General features: G+C 37.5%; 1 protein-coding gene across 1 annotated transcript; it reads left to right on the top strand.

Annotated features, from left to right (window-relative positions):
* Window positions 1-525: 525 nt before the first annotated feature.
* Window positions 526-9025, top strand: mrps27 (mitochondrial ribosomal protein S27; the record flags this gene model as incomplete). The annotated part of the gene is made up of 11 exons (XM_083913114.1): window positions 526-598; window positions 888-965; window positions 2200-2270; window positions 2543-2601; window positions 3198-3312; window positions 3836-3914; window positions 4566-4681; window positions 4895-4997; window positions 5095-5237; window positions 6642-6803; window positions 8604-9025. 11 exons carry the CDS (start codon window positions 526-528, stop codon window positions 8850-8852), a joined length of 1248 nt encoding a protein of 415 aa, XP_083769240.1. The 3' UTR covers window positions 8853-9025.
* Between the last annotated feature and the right edge of the window lie 4900 nt (window positions 9026-13925).

Raw genomic sequence — 13925 nt, 5'->3', positions numbered from 1 at the left:
CAGAAGAATTAACACATTATATAATGTGTGCTGAGTTGTATGCTTGTCGTTGGTCTTTGTTGTAAATAACAGCTTTTACAACATTATTCATGAATGGTTAGTAAAGATATCCTTCATCTGTCTTTTTTCCTTTCAATGAACATTACAATCTTACATTATGATGATATAACATAAGTAAACTTAAGAAGAAAAAGTACTTAAATACACAATAAGAAAAAAGGAAGTAGAAAATAAAACAATAAATACAATATTGAAATATAGGCTATATAATCACATTTCTTAAAAAAAATTATTATATCATCTGTATTAGATTATTATTATTCATAATAATAAATCCTGAAATTCGATTTTGAAGGGATTAAAGGTTTTTGAACATTTTTCTTTATGTTGGTTAACAATCCAAATTACTGTTTTGTTTTGTTTTCATAGTCGAGAATTACATATTGTTTTTTGGTATAATCCAAAATCAGTTAGAGGGAAAAAGCCAACACCCCCTGCCCCGCCACGAAATGGTATCGTCCAAAGATGGCAGCCTCCGTGTGGAAGCGATGTGTGACTGTAGCTGTCAAAGTTAAATGTTTATCTCCGTCTCTCTCAGGTAAACACTTCGTACAATTATCCACAAGAACATTTCAGGTTTATATAATTTCATTGTTTCTTTGACCACTATTTGTTTGTCCTTTATTATCATTATTTTTGATGTTTAAGAGCTTAATGTCCCCAGTTTGTGTTGGTAGCTAACTATATGTAGCTACATTAACCGGCTCCCTGCAGATCCAAAGGTTTCAAGACGCAGTTTGTTGTCGTTCAGTGTCCTTAAAGTTATCAAGCGTATAAACACGTTGAATTTGTTTCTGCATGGTGGGGTTGACTGTTTGTCTTCGCAGCCAGAAGATGGTTGCTCTCTGCTGCTTACACAGATACCAAAGGGTGGGAGTCAAGACACAAGGACCCTCAGAACCTGGGTAAGAGATACAATGTTGCATTTAATGAGCAGTCAGGATTTTATGGGCATTAGTGTCCAGTTGAACTTATTTTGTCATCTAGTCCATTATACAGAATGTAAGTATTCAACAGTTTAACAAAGTGTATGCTGTAATTGTAAGATCGGGCTAAATACATTAAATTAGGTGAAGTTCTAAAAAAGTGCAGCTTAATATTGTGTGTTTAATGTTGTGTTAAGCTAAAATTTAAGTATTGGTTACGCTTGAGGTTTCATATTCCTCAAAGTAATAATAATAATACTAAACTTTATTTATAGAGCACCTTTTGTACAAAAATGCAGATCAAAGTGCTTTACATTAAAAGCATAAAAATAAGAAGCAGACCATTAAGAGCATTAAACAGGAAATATGTGCAAATCCATAGTTGGCACACAAGAAGAACAGCACTTAAAGCGATGAAAAATAAAGTTATAGCTAAAAGAGAAGAACAAAAAATGAATTAGTTAAACAATGAGGGAACTGATGTGAGGAGCAACCAATGGTAGAGGCAGCCAAAATGATTGGGCAAATCATACAATAAAACACCAAAATAAAGTATTACCTGGCTGAAACTCAAGTATTTTAATAGCACCTGTATTGATACCTTAGGGCTGCAACTAACAATTATTAATCGAATCGGATTTATCAATTTGTACCATTAAAAAGTCAGAAAATTATAAAAAAAATTAATTCAGGGTTTCCCAAAGGCCTAGATGACATCTGCAAATGATCTTGTTATTGTTATAAAAATCCCAACAATGACACCATCTGTACTTTTCCATGCTCGCTTCAGATAAGAAAAACCCTCCCCTCAGCTCAGGGGGCTTGGCACAGGTGGCTTGTACCTTCAGGTTGACTTCTCAATCCACCTCTTCAAATATACCCCCCTTTTAAACAGGGAAAAAGACAGAAGTGATTGCGGATGATTTCATGTGAAATCGATGATGACATACTTATGCTGCGTAAAAAAGCTGCATGCAGTAGTCGAACGCTACATGTTACTGTGTGTGCACTTGTTCAACACAGGAGGTCAGTGTAACACCGAGTGTGGATAGAATTACACACAGGCTACCGTGGCTTAAATGACATAAAACTCATAATGCTCAAGGTTTGTTTTAAATGGCTCACAACTGAAGATAAAGCATGCGATGACATCATTTATGACATGATGCACTGTATAATATGCTTTTTTAAAATTTATTTTATTTACTTACAGCTCTACTGGCCACCTTTATGGACAGGACATACGAGAGGAATCTCCCAGTTAGCTCTCTCACTATTTCACGGGTAAGCTTAGTTAGTATATACTTCCTCCAACTCGCTTTTGAGCATGGAATATTTGTGGATATGGGAAATGTATCATTAAGTTTGTGTATAGGTTTATAATTAATTGAATTTATCGTTGTCTGTTTTGTTTTTCTCTTTTGTTATTTACTTACATGTTTGAAATAAAATGTAAAGAAAGAGATTTAAATTCCCTGTATGCTAGTCAGTGACAAATCAACAAATCAGTTTTAATTTTGATGACTTTTTCAGCAACTGTTTGTTTTCTGTTTCAGTTTGTTGACAACATTTCATGTCGAGAGGAAGTTGATCAAGCAGAGTATTACCTTTACAAGTAAGAGCGATCTTTTTTTTACGCTTTCTGCATCTCCATGTCTGTGTCAGATTTCTGCTGCTTCCTCGGTTTTGTGTAGTACCGATGTTGTGTGTGCTTATCTTGGAATAAATTGTCTGTTTGGTTTGTCTGTTTTGGTTTATGTTCAGTCACATGCTTTTCTTTGTTCGGGGCAACTCCAGACCTTTCCTGTTTACTTCGTCCTCTGGAATCTGCACCCATTCTTGTGATTATAAGATTTAGTAAATTTCTCAATCGCACCTTTGTTCACGGCACATGCATTTTCATAATCGGGTGACAATTAAATAACAACCTTTCCACTTTGGGAAGCTTGTATTTAGTTACCATTATTGTCAATAGATTTAATTATCAATGAAGTGTTTGGACTCTTGTATTTCGGTTGTCTGTTTTCAGGATGAGGAGCAAAATTATCTATTTGCTCCTCTGGTGGTTCATCAACTGAAATAGTTTTATGTGATATTTGAATGTGGTTGCAGGTCATCTCCTCTCTTCATCACATGTTCTCTATCATTTTAACATGCACATCAGTGTGATTGATATATTAAAAAAAATCATATCTTTATTCATCCCTCCAGGTTTCGCCACAGTCCAAACTGTTGGTATCTAAGAGACTGGACCGTTCACAGCTGGATCAGGCAGTGTCTAAAACATGGAGCCAGAGAAAAGGCCCTGTACACACTTAAAAACAAGGTACAGAGCCCATTATAATCCCCACACTGAACACAGGATCCTCTTTGGTCAATGTAAAGGAGGCCCATCTTTAATCAGAAAGGAAATCTGATCAGAGGCCCCTGATCAGGGCCGACAGCTACATTTATCTGGCAGGGTGAGCGATCACAGATCCAATCTTAACTGCCCAGATGCATTTTCAAACTTATCTGAGCAGCACAAATAACATCAAACATGTTTGACATTTTCAGCCCAGCATGTGTACTGTTCCTGAATGAGATGTAGTATCTGGGAATCACTGAATTATTCCAAAAGCAGAGACATACACTAGCAAATTACGTGTTTAGAGTAAGGTAAAACGTCAGTACAGCAGCCTCTGATGTTGTTTTGATTGGTGTCATAGTACTGAGAGATAAGAGGTCTCCATGTCAGTTATGCATTAGGAATCAGCCGTTGTGTTATTGTGTGATATACACCATCTTTACCAAACTTGAAGGGTAAACAATGTCAATGTTCAACTAATCGTGTGTGTGTGTGTGTGCAGGTCCAGTATGGAATATTCCCAGATGACTTCACCTTCAATCTGCTCATTGATTCCTACATTAAGGATGGAGACTTTAAAAGTATGGCTTTTAAAAGCATGTTTTCAATCACACATTAGGTTTAAACACTGAAATAAATTACAGTCTGCAGGAGTGGGAACAGACTGTGTAAAATAACTGTTTTCTAGTGTCAAATAACTCAAATCAGATTCCAAACATTTCTTTCCTTGTTTGTAACAGACAGGGGTGAAGGGGAAGCCTGGATATTTTTCTGTAATAACATTAGAAAGTAAACAATTCATAGTTTTTTGGCAAATAGTGAACGCACATAGTTGGTATTACAATATTCTCAGTTGAGGTTTTGATTTTGTTTTGTTTACTGCTTACATAATGTATAACTTCAGTATTGAAACTCAAATCTGATGTTGTTTTTTAGTTTTTAAATGATGAATCTGGCAATATTCTATATTTTGTATTGTCAGAAAACAATAAAAAAAAATCAAAAAAAAATCAGTAAGTATTATCTGTGCAGCTAAAGTCTGAAATATAATATTCCTCTGTCATAAAGTTGAATTGTTATTCAAAAACTATTAAAAACATATGTAAGTATTTTGCACATAAAAACAGTAAAATTGTTTTTGATTGTTTTTACATAGGAGCTACCTGAAAAAGCACTTATTATAGAAAGAAAAAAACACCATGTATGGATGACATCATGTTGTTATTGTACAGGTGCGTGCTCTGTGGTTGAAGAGGTGATGCTTCAGGAGGCCTTCGACCTTCCCTCCACACAGATTCTGTCGATGTACGCGCTCGGCAGTTACCTAGCAACCAGACCACAACTCACTGTGAGTGAAACGGCAGCAACATGGGAGGTGTCATGAAAACAAATGGTCTCAGAATAATGTTATGCTTAGGAAATAACTTGGGCACTACAACTGAAGTCCTCTTTTTTCAAGATACGATTATCATTCAAAAATGTTATATATTAATTTAGGAAAAGCGGATACCTGAAACTCATAAACATGTGAAGATGCTTACACTTGTGCCTCGCTGTTCAGGTGTCAGAGGAGCAGATGTTGGGAGCATCACTGCTCATCTGTGGACTAAAGCAAGACAACACTGTTGGCTTCAGCGCTCAGCTACTTGGCAATGCTCTGCTAGGTTTGTGTTTGAGTTTCTTCCCTCACAGTGTTGTACTTTTCATAATGTTCTATCATGATGCTGTTTGTTTCATGTATCCTCCTCCTTCCCCAACCAGGCAAGGTGGAAATGTTGAAAGGTATACATGCCGTGTTTAAAGGGATGCCTCTCTTCTGGGGTCATGGATATCTGGACCGAGCGCTGACTGTCATTGAGAGAGTGGCTGCTGCTTCTGGTGACGTCAAGCTGTCCAAAGACACAGTAAGGACTGAGAAAATCTAATACAAAGAGTATTTCAGTTTGTGTGCATAGTCGTCTCATGCACAAATTATAATCAGAAAGAAGAAACTTTCTTGTTAATTATGAATCTATTGTTTAAATGTTTTATTTTGCTGTCATTATTTCTGGCATCATCATAAAACGCACATGAGTGAGGCAAACGGCAAATGGATGTTGTACAAATATTCCCTTATTTCATCTACACTGTCTTCAGACTCAGAGATATTAAAACAGCCACGCTGATGCTGTAAACTTCTGCAGGCCTACTTTTTTTCCCACACAGAAAATAAATTGGGAATTCATGAGGGAATCGATAAATAATATAACCGATAAACAGAATTGATAATGGCATTGGTATCAAGAAATTCTTCCCATAGTCAATCCCATAGTTGTTTTTTGACATTTTAATGCAGACATTTTTCATTATAGACCTTTTAATTATATTGTAATATGTAACTACAGAAAACATGAAAGAAAAGTGGCTTTGGAGTAGGTCAAAGGCATAGTTTTCTCTTTTTTCCATGGAAATAGGCCAGCCGTTTCCACCTGGCTCTAGTCTGTTATCAATCTTCTCCACTGTCTGTGGGTTTGACATCAAACAAACATTTTTCCCCAAGTGTTACACTGTGGTGGAGAAAACTTTCCTTCAAATATGGTTCTGTGTTGTCCCACACACCCACGCATGCACGCACGCACGCATGCACGCACGCACGCACGCACGCACGCACGCACGCACGCACGAGCGCACACGCGCACACGCACACACACGCACACGCAAACACACACGCACACACACACACAAAGAGTAGAGACTGTTGTTACTTTCCAGGTGTGGTATACAACGCAGACTTCATTTGCTGAGATAAAACACACATGCTGTCATATTGTTGTTATTTTTACATATTTGCACGAACACACAGCCGGGTGTAGCGCCTCTAATCCGGCCTGTGCTGTCCAGTTCAATAGTCCAGCTTTATCCACGTCTAATGAGATTTTAAAGAGCCTGGAGGAGAGAGGATGTCTGTGAGAATTAATGCAACAAGAACTAAATGGTATGCGTCAGACAGCAGCACAGCAATAATGTAGACAGAGCAGATAACACTGTAGGACAGATAGGAAATATTACATCTCTAAGGAAGGCGCTGGTGACTGCCGCCTCAGGTGACAGTTAATCTTACCTCATCCTAACATTAAGAGGTGAGGTGTTCAGCCTCTTTCATCATTACGTGACTGTTCTATAACCTTAAATAAGGAACTGTATCTTCTTAAAACACGTCACTTTTATTCAACCAATTTGATAAAAATCAGATAAAGACTTTTCAAACCTAATTAATGGAAAATAATGATCTTTCTGCATACTTAACCTCCATTTTCATTTTTCCACAGCTGGACTACATGAATGACTTGCTGCAGGAACTGTCTTCTACCTCAGATAGCGACTCCTCTGGAGAGGAGTCAGCAAGTGAGGAGGACAAGAAAGAAGAGGCCGTAGATGAAGATGATCAGGCCGAGCAGGCTAAGCTTCCTCAGTATGTCAGCAGATTCAAGGTGGGTATTTGTTGTGTATAGCATGTGTGCTTCTGTTTATAGCAACTGGATTTACATCAGTTTTTCTTGTCAGGGCGAGCCAGTAAACGTGATAAATGTGTTTCCTATCATAACTCTGAGTGGGCAGCATAACAAGGTTTTTTAAGTGATTCCTGAAAATGTGATTGAATAGTAACTCAACAAACAATCAACAGTCTTGGTTAAATTACTGTGTGGGATAATAAAATCAATAATGCTTTAAACAGTGGCTTGCATCAATTTTACGATAGTAAAAGTGCGTCATTGACAAGACTGTAGCCTAAAGCAGAGTTCATGTCTGTGAGCTGTGCAGCAGAAAGCTGGTTGGGCCATCTCCATGATAATTATGATAAAACAATGGTTCTAGCAGGCAGGGTTCAGCCTTTTCACGGATATTGTTTTGCCAGCTAAAGATGGTATCCTGCTTTGCTCTGCTGTTACATGTAGACACATTTTTTTTTTTGAATGGCCATTTGATGACCATATGTGAGATGGTTTTATAGGCTCTCTGATTGAGGATTTTTTGATTATTTTTTGGCAGTTTTCCAAGCCTTTATTATATAGGTCAGACAGGAAATGGGGTGAGAGAGAGAGGGGAAGACGTGTAGCAAGGAGCTGCAGGTTGGAGTCATACCCGCAGCTGCTGGCTCGAGGACCTTCAGCCTCTTTACATGGCTCAGCCACCGTCCGCCCCGACATAAATTATTTCCAAGGGGGCGCCTGTGTGTTATCACTAGCTCTGTATTTTTCATGCACTGGGCAATTTTTAGATTTTGCTTCCATAATATGTCTTCCTTCAGACGAATGGAAAGAAAACTAAAATACACATTTAGGTGTTTGACTACACTTTGTCTATTTGTCTCTGTAGATTTCTCCTTTCACCAAAAGTTAGCATTAGAATATGCCTACGGTAGGGATAATCTAATGGGGGGGATTTTCATTATGATCTATATTTGTTTAGTTTAACAGTTTTGACCATATTCACCTGTAGTGTCTTGCAAATTGTATGTTATATTACAATCCATATATATTTAAAGGCTGTTATCTCTAAATGAGTATTTTCTCACTAAGCCAGAAATCTCAACTTTAGTAGCTCTTACATACGCCAAACGTTTCATTCCTATCTCTATTTTGAAGGTTTTTACAGAGGGGTTTCTTCATGAATCAGTCAGAGCCGGTTTCACATAACATTTAATTCCTAAATAATCAATGTTTATTGGCTTGCACTATTCTTATTTCCTGCATTTGTTTGTGCATTCATGTGTTTATTGACACCTGTTGACCAGTGATATAGTAGTTAAATAGTGTTCAAAATCTCCACAGGATAGTGTCTTTTCATATCTGATACCAGACAGTCAGTGTTGCTGGTCCAACCCTACAATCTATTTAACAGATGCATTCATATTCACCAACATAAAGGTCTACAGCATGTGCTGAACTATATTTTAAGGTTCACAGTTATGTTTATGTATTTAATAAGTTGTGTGACATTCAGGCTCGACTGGGCCTTTTGTATAACAGATTGGCAACTGTGCCAACCATTACATTGGCACTTTTACTTTTTTACTGTAGTATGCGCTATATCTATACAAAACAAAATATGAAGTCTTTTTATTTCATTTTTATCAGAACATCCAGACTTTAATGTTTTTTAAAGACTGACTCCAGATAATCAGCCTCTTTTTGAAATATGTTGAATATTCACTGGTTTGGACAGTTTCATTCAAGTCACTTGAATTAAGTGATGAGATCACTGTTGTTGTTGTTTCCCTGCCTCTCCAGGAACTGAGCAGCCAGCTGGAGTCTCAGGGTAAAGTGGATTCTGCCACCTTTCAGACTTCAGTGACCACTCTGGCTCAGCAGAACCTGGCCACTGCGGAGAAACTCGACTTGGAGCAGTACGAGAGCCGCGTCCGTGACTGGGAGGCAGAGAACAGGCAGCTGATCCAGAGAGAGAAAGAGATGAGGGAGAAGGCAGAGGAGGAAAAAAGGGAGCGGTTAGCTGCCAAGGCTGCAGCCCAGCAGTCATAGACGCACCTGGATGGAGCTGGAGAAAGATCACTGAAATTCTCTCAGAAATTGTTAAATATTGTCAACATCACATCTGCTCGTGTCATTAGTTCTTTTTGTATTTAACAATTATTGTGTGCTTATGTTGTAAGTATTGTTCTGCTAGTATGGAATTAAGTAGGGCAAATATAAATATAAAGCCAAAATAAAATAAATTTTCATTTGTATCATAAATTGTCTCACATCTATTTTTCTGGGATGATATCATTATTGGAACATATTCATTCATTCATTCATTCATCTTCAACCGCTTATCCTGGGGTTGGGGTCGAGGGGGGGGCTGAAGCCGATCCCAGCTGAGATCGGGCGTGAGGCGGGGTACACCCTGGACAGGACGCCAGTCTATCGCAGTAAGCCTGATGATCGAGTGACCTCATGTAAGCAAAAAGAAGGGAAAGCTAGGAAAGATTTTACCATCACATCCTCCCACTTCTTTTCGTGTGTGTGTGTGTGTGTGTGTGTGTGTGTGTGTGTGTGTGTGTGTGTGTGTGTGTGTGTGTGTGTGTGTGTGTGTGTGTGTGTGTGTGTGTGTGTGTGTGTGTGTGTGTGTGTGTGTGTGTGTGTGTGTGTGTGTGTGTGTGTGTGTGTGTGTGTGTGTGTGTGTGTGTGTGTGTGTGTGTGTGTGTGTCAAAAGTGCTTTGTACGTTTTCTCACATGGAATTGTGAGAGGTATTGCACAAAATACTTTTCTGATAGCCAATCTAGAGAGAATCAAATTCTTTGCATGGAAAGGAATGCATTTATGACCAGGAACATTTTTTGTTTACAAAGGGGAAAAAATGCAGTATATATCCGGATAACTAAGAATAGACACAAAGTGCACTTGAGTGTTTGTTAAAAAGTGAAAATATCAACAAAAGTGTGTCCATCAGCTAATGCACAAACAGCACTCATTGTTTTTTTGTTTTTTAAAAACTGCATTTTAACTGGCAAATAAGTAAAGCCTGAGTTGTTTAGACTATGCTGAAAGATAAGATAATAGATCTTTGGAGAAGAAAATGCTGTTGTGGTTGTGCACATAATACATTCATTCCACATTATGTTGCAGCTATTCAGTATTCAGAGCATGGTCTTGGGAAACAGCCTGGTATGCAGTCTCGGGGATAAATGAGTGGCACAAAATGCTGAAACAATGCTCCTTACTAACTGCTTTTCTGAGAGCATTACCAATGTTCTCTTAGATGTGAGCATTGCAAGTGTAATTTAGCTGTTAGAAAATATCATTACTCATATTTAGTTCATTTTGAATATCTTTATGACAATGATACTTCTATCTACGTACTAAAATTGATTTAAAAAAAAAAATGTTACCTTTAAAACACAGTTGATAAAACAATCTTTACCCAGGGTCCATATAGTTTTTCCCATCGATTGTCTTTATTTTTTAACAAAGTGTTTAAAGTGGAGATTTACATGTAGGCCTGGGCAATAATTCAATATGATCATGTCGTCTTTCAATGGAACCGTACTTTAGTATGTTACATTTTTACTGTAACATACTAACTCAAATTTCTCAGACAATCTGATGTAAAATATTTTGGTGTAATATTATTTGAATATATCTCAAGGGGCCTGTAAGTAATTTTTTGGCTTCCTAAAAACTGTAATATTTGTTAGTTGAACGTGAAATTTATAATTGTGCATCAAATTTACACATTATTTAAGTCTTAACTAGTTAGGGAGACTTCTTGAGCTTTGATCAAATCTAGTAAGTCAGGGGTTTGAGACTAGCTAGCTAGTAATACATTTAAGAAGGACTTTACACACAATCTTAGTTATCAATTTATGAATGGTCGGTGCAACTGCAAGTGTAATTATCATGAAGAAAAGTGCCACTATTGAAGTCCTTTATCTTATACCAGCTTCACTCCACAGGCCAATTTTTTGTGTGATGCTTATCTCCGACTAACACTGATAAAGCTTTGACTCTGTAAAATCTGTAGCCGATGAATTAGCTCTAATCTGAAGTAAAAATGCTCGTCGGCTTCTTGTCCTCAAACTCAACTTAAAATCATTGGTTCAAGACTAACACGTGTTTGCATTTCTTGCTTGGAGGTGTTTTGACCATCATTTCGGGTGTTTGAGCAAGTGTCAGACAGGTGCGCTAACACTGCTGATGAAGTCAATCAGGTGAGAAAGTGATGAGGGGAAAAAAGTCAGGAAGTTTGGCATCCACATCACTGCTTATCTGATGATGCCCAGAGCCTTTTAAGTGTTTTAAAAGACCTGTGTGTGTTCTCGTGGAGAGGATGTGAGGTTTTTAGGTGAACTGTGTCATGGGTTATTTGACATATGTAAATAAAACAGAATGTGGAAGAGAGAAGAGGATGCATTAAACATGATCAGTGTTGAGCCTGGATACAAAACACCTGCTACTGTAAAGAAACATCTATCACTACCAGGAAACTGTATTTGTAGAATAAATACACTTTTATTTTTTTAGGTTTAGTTAAAATAGTACTTTCCATTTTGAACAAAATTGTCTCCTATATTTCGTTTATTCTCCTATATATAGCAAAGGTTTTATGTTCCCATGGTAGCATTTATCTTTGACATGAAAATACAAACTATGTTATGATTTCTTCATCTGATCCTTTAACATCAAAACATTCTGGTTCCTATTTTTGATTTGTAAGTGTGATTTATATCTGAGACCACTTTGTCCGTCCTGTTCTGTAAAGCAGATTACAGGATATGATGCTGCAGCTCCTGTTGCTCTTGGCTCCAGAGAAACGTGTTTATTATTCATCAAGGTCAGCTGCTTCATATTTAACATTTTAAAGAGAGAAGTGAAAAATAATGTAATCAGTTATCTGTCTGTTTGTTTTGAGGCTATGCATGGCTTTTATGTGTCCTGACGTTGGTGTATTGCTCACATATTAAATAATAATAACTCAGGCAGACGTGCAGTGGTAATTAGAAATTCGATTTATTAGCTGTCTGATTCATTTGCCTGTTATTTTGTCATCATTAGCTGATATATATAAAGCCTTTATCAAGCTGTTAAAGTGTCTGCATCTGTGCTGCAAAACATTTGCTGTAAAATACCAACTTACAAAACTTAGACCTTAAATAGTTTAGAAAACTTTACCATCTTATTTCTAGGTTAATAAGATACTTTGGTGTTCTGTAATTTTGCAGTATGTAAATGAAAACAATGTGGAAGTCCTTTGATCAAATTGTAACTTTATTCTTTTATTTTTCAGTACAATTTTTCTGTTTGATATCAACAGGACTTGCGAACCATGTGGTATAATTGGTTGTGTTTACAACAAATACCCCTAGCTTCATTGTGCTTCTTTAAGTACAATTTAGTTGTCTGCAAAACTTAAATTAAAGCTGACACATGCTACCAATTATTAATAAGAATGTACTTAGTTAGTTTAGTGTGTAGCTGCCTTTGTATTTTTGACTCATAGTATCTGCTGCATGAATTGCTGGTACGTCAGTTACAACTGGTTACTAAGTATGAGATTTAAATGTTACGGACTAGGGGGAAACAACAGTGATCCCAGACTGGCTTTCCTGTCATAGTCCATACAATAATAAAGTATGAGTGCGACTTTTGGGACATTAATTACGAGAGCAGCATTGCTACTGAAATAAATAGATCGCTAATATAAAAACACCATAGCTGACAGTGTCATCTATAACAGTGACAAAATGTCATCATGTACCAACAAAACCGACTCAGACACGACGTAATGAGATAATGTTGCACACAGTTGTACGCATGAAGAGTTAAAGAAGTCTCTTTCAAAAAAGAGCTTAAGAGAGAAGTTTAAACCGTCCACACACCTGGCCAATTGTTGCAAGAAGTAAGCCTGAATGCCAGATTGTCCCTTTCAGAAAGTAAAAACTGCATTCCATTAGTGGGGAAAAGTATGGGCGGAGAGGGTTTCAGATGAACCACAATGTACTAATCCCTTTAGCAAAGCAGAACAACAGTCCCAAATAGACCATTACATATGCCAAGTTACATACTGTTACATACTGTTAACCTGACTCCCATGATTCACATTTGCTCAGCATATCCATCTGGGAGCTCTCGTTTGGAGATCTTTTGGGAAGGGGCGAAAATACTGGTTGCTGATTGGAACTCTCTGTCTATCAGGCCAAATCAACCAATCAGATCAACGAAGCATATGATGTACAAACAGAGCATCGGTAAAGGATATTTGCTTTGTGTCACGCAAATTTACGGATAAAAGGCACACTATCATATTCCATCAGAAGGATCCAAAAGAAAAAAGTGTTAGCGAGCAGCTAACAGAATTAGGGCTACTGCTGTCTGAAAATGTGTCTAGATCAGGTCGGATTTGCATGCATTGCGGCACACTCAAAACCCGCCTCAAAACCGCATAAACACTGTCTGGACTTTCACTTGGCAAATGGCTCCAAATTTTTAGTTTGCGAGATCAGGATGGTCTCAAGAGGTTTTTTTATTTTATTTATTTTTTTTATAATTTTTCCTTTACAAATACACTTTTCCAAATACATGGTTTAAAAACTGTTGCCTAGTCATCATCACAAGAACCCATCAGACAAAATTGTCTGATATCCAACTATCCCCATTACAGAATGTGTACTAGAGCAGATGGCTCTACTACAAACATGACCCTACTATTTATTAGGATATTTGATGTTTTGATACTGATGATACTGACATGCTGCAACATTTTATCTACAAAGCTCTGTGAAAGAGTACTGACCTAACAGTGAGGTGATGTGGATAAAGAACACGTCTGAGTGTTTAGGGATGACGTAACTGTCAGGTAAGATGTCTCACAGCTGTCTCACTGGATGCAGCACTGTAGCTCCAGTCATGACACTGACACCACCATAATCAAACTGTTTTCATAAAAATCAATCCAGTGAGCAAATACACCCACCCATGTTCTCTCACTTTGAGTAATTGGAGCATGTCGGGACTCCTGAGAATTTGCCAGCAGGAGCTTCATTGCTAAAAGTGGAGCAACCCGATAAAAGATAAGACAAGACGAATTTCATCACATGTGATTGTTTAGCTTCGTA

This window comes from Echiichthys vipera (genome assembly GCF_963691815.1).
Source record: "Echiichthys vipera genome assembly, chromosome: 4".
In the NCBI taxonomy this organism is placed as follows: domain Eukaryota; kingdom Metazoa; phylum Chordata; class Actinopteri; order Perciformes; family Trachinidae; genus Echiichthys; species Echiichthys vipera.
Note: the sequence above shows the minus strand (reverse complement) of the source record. Positions and strands in the feature narration are given on the sequence as shown.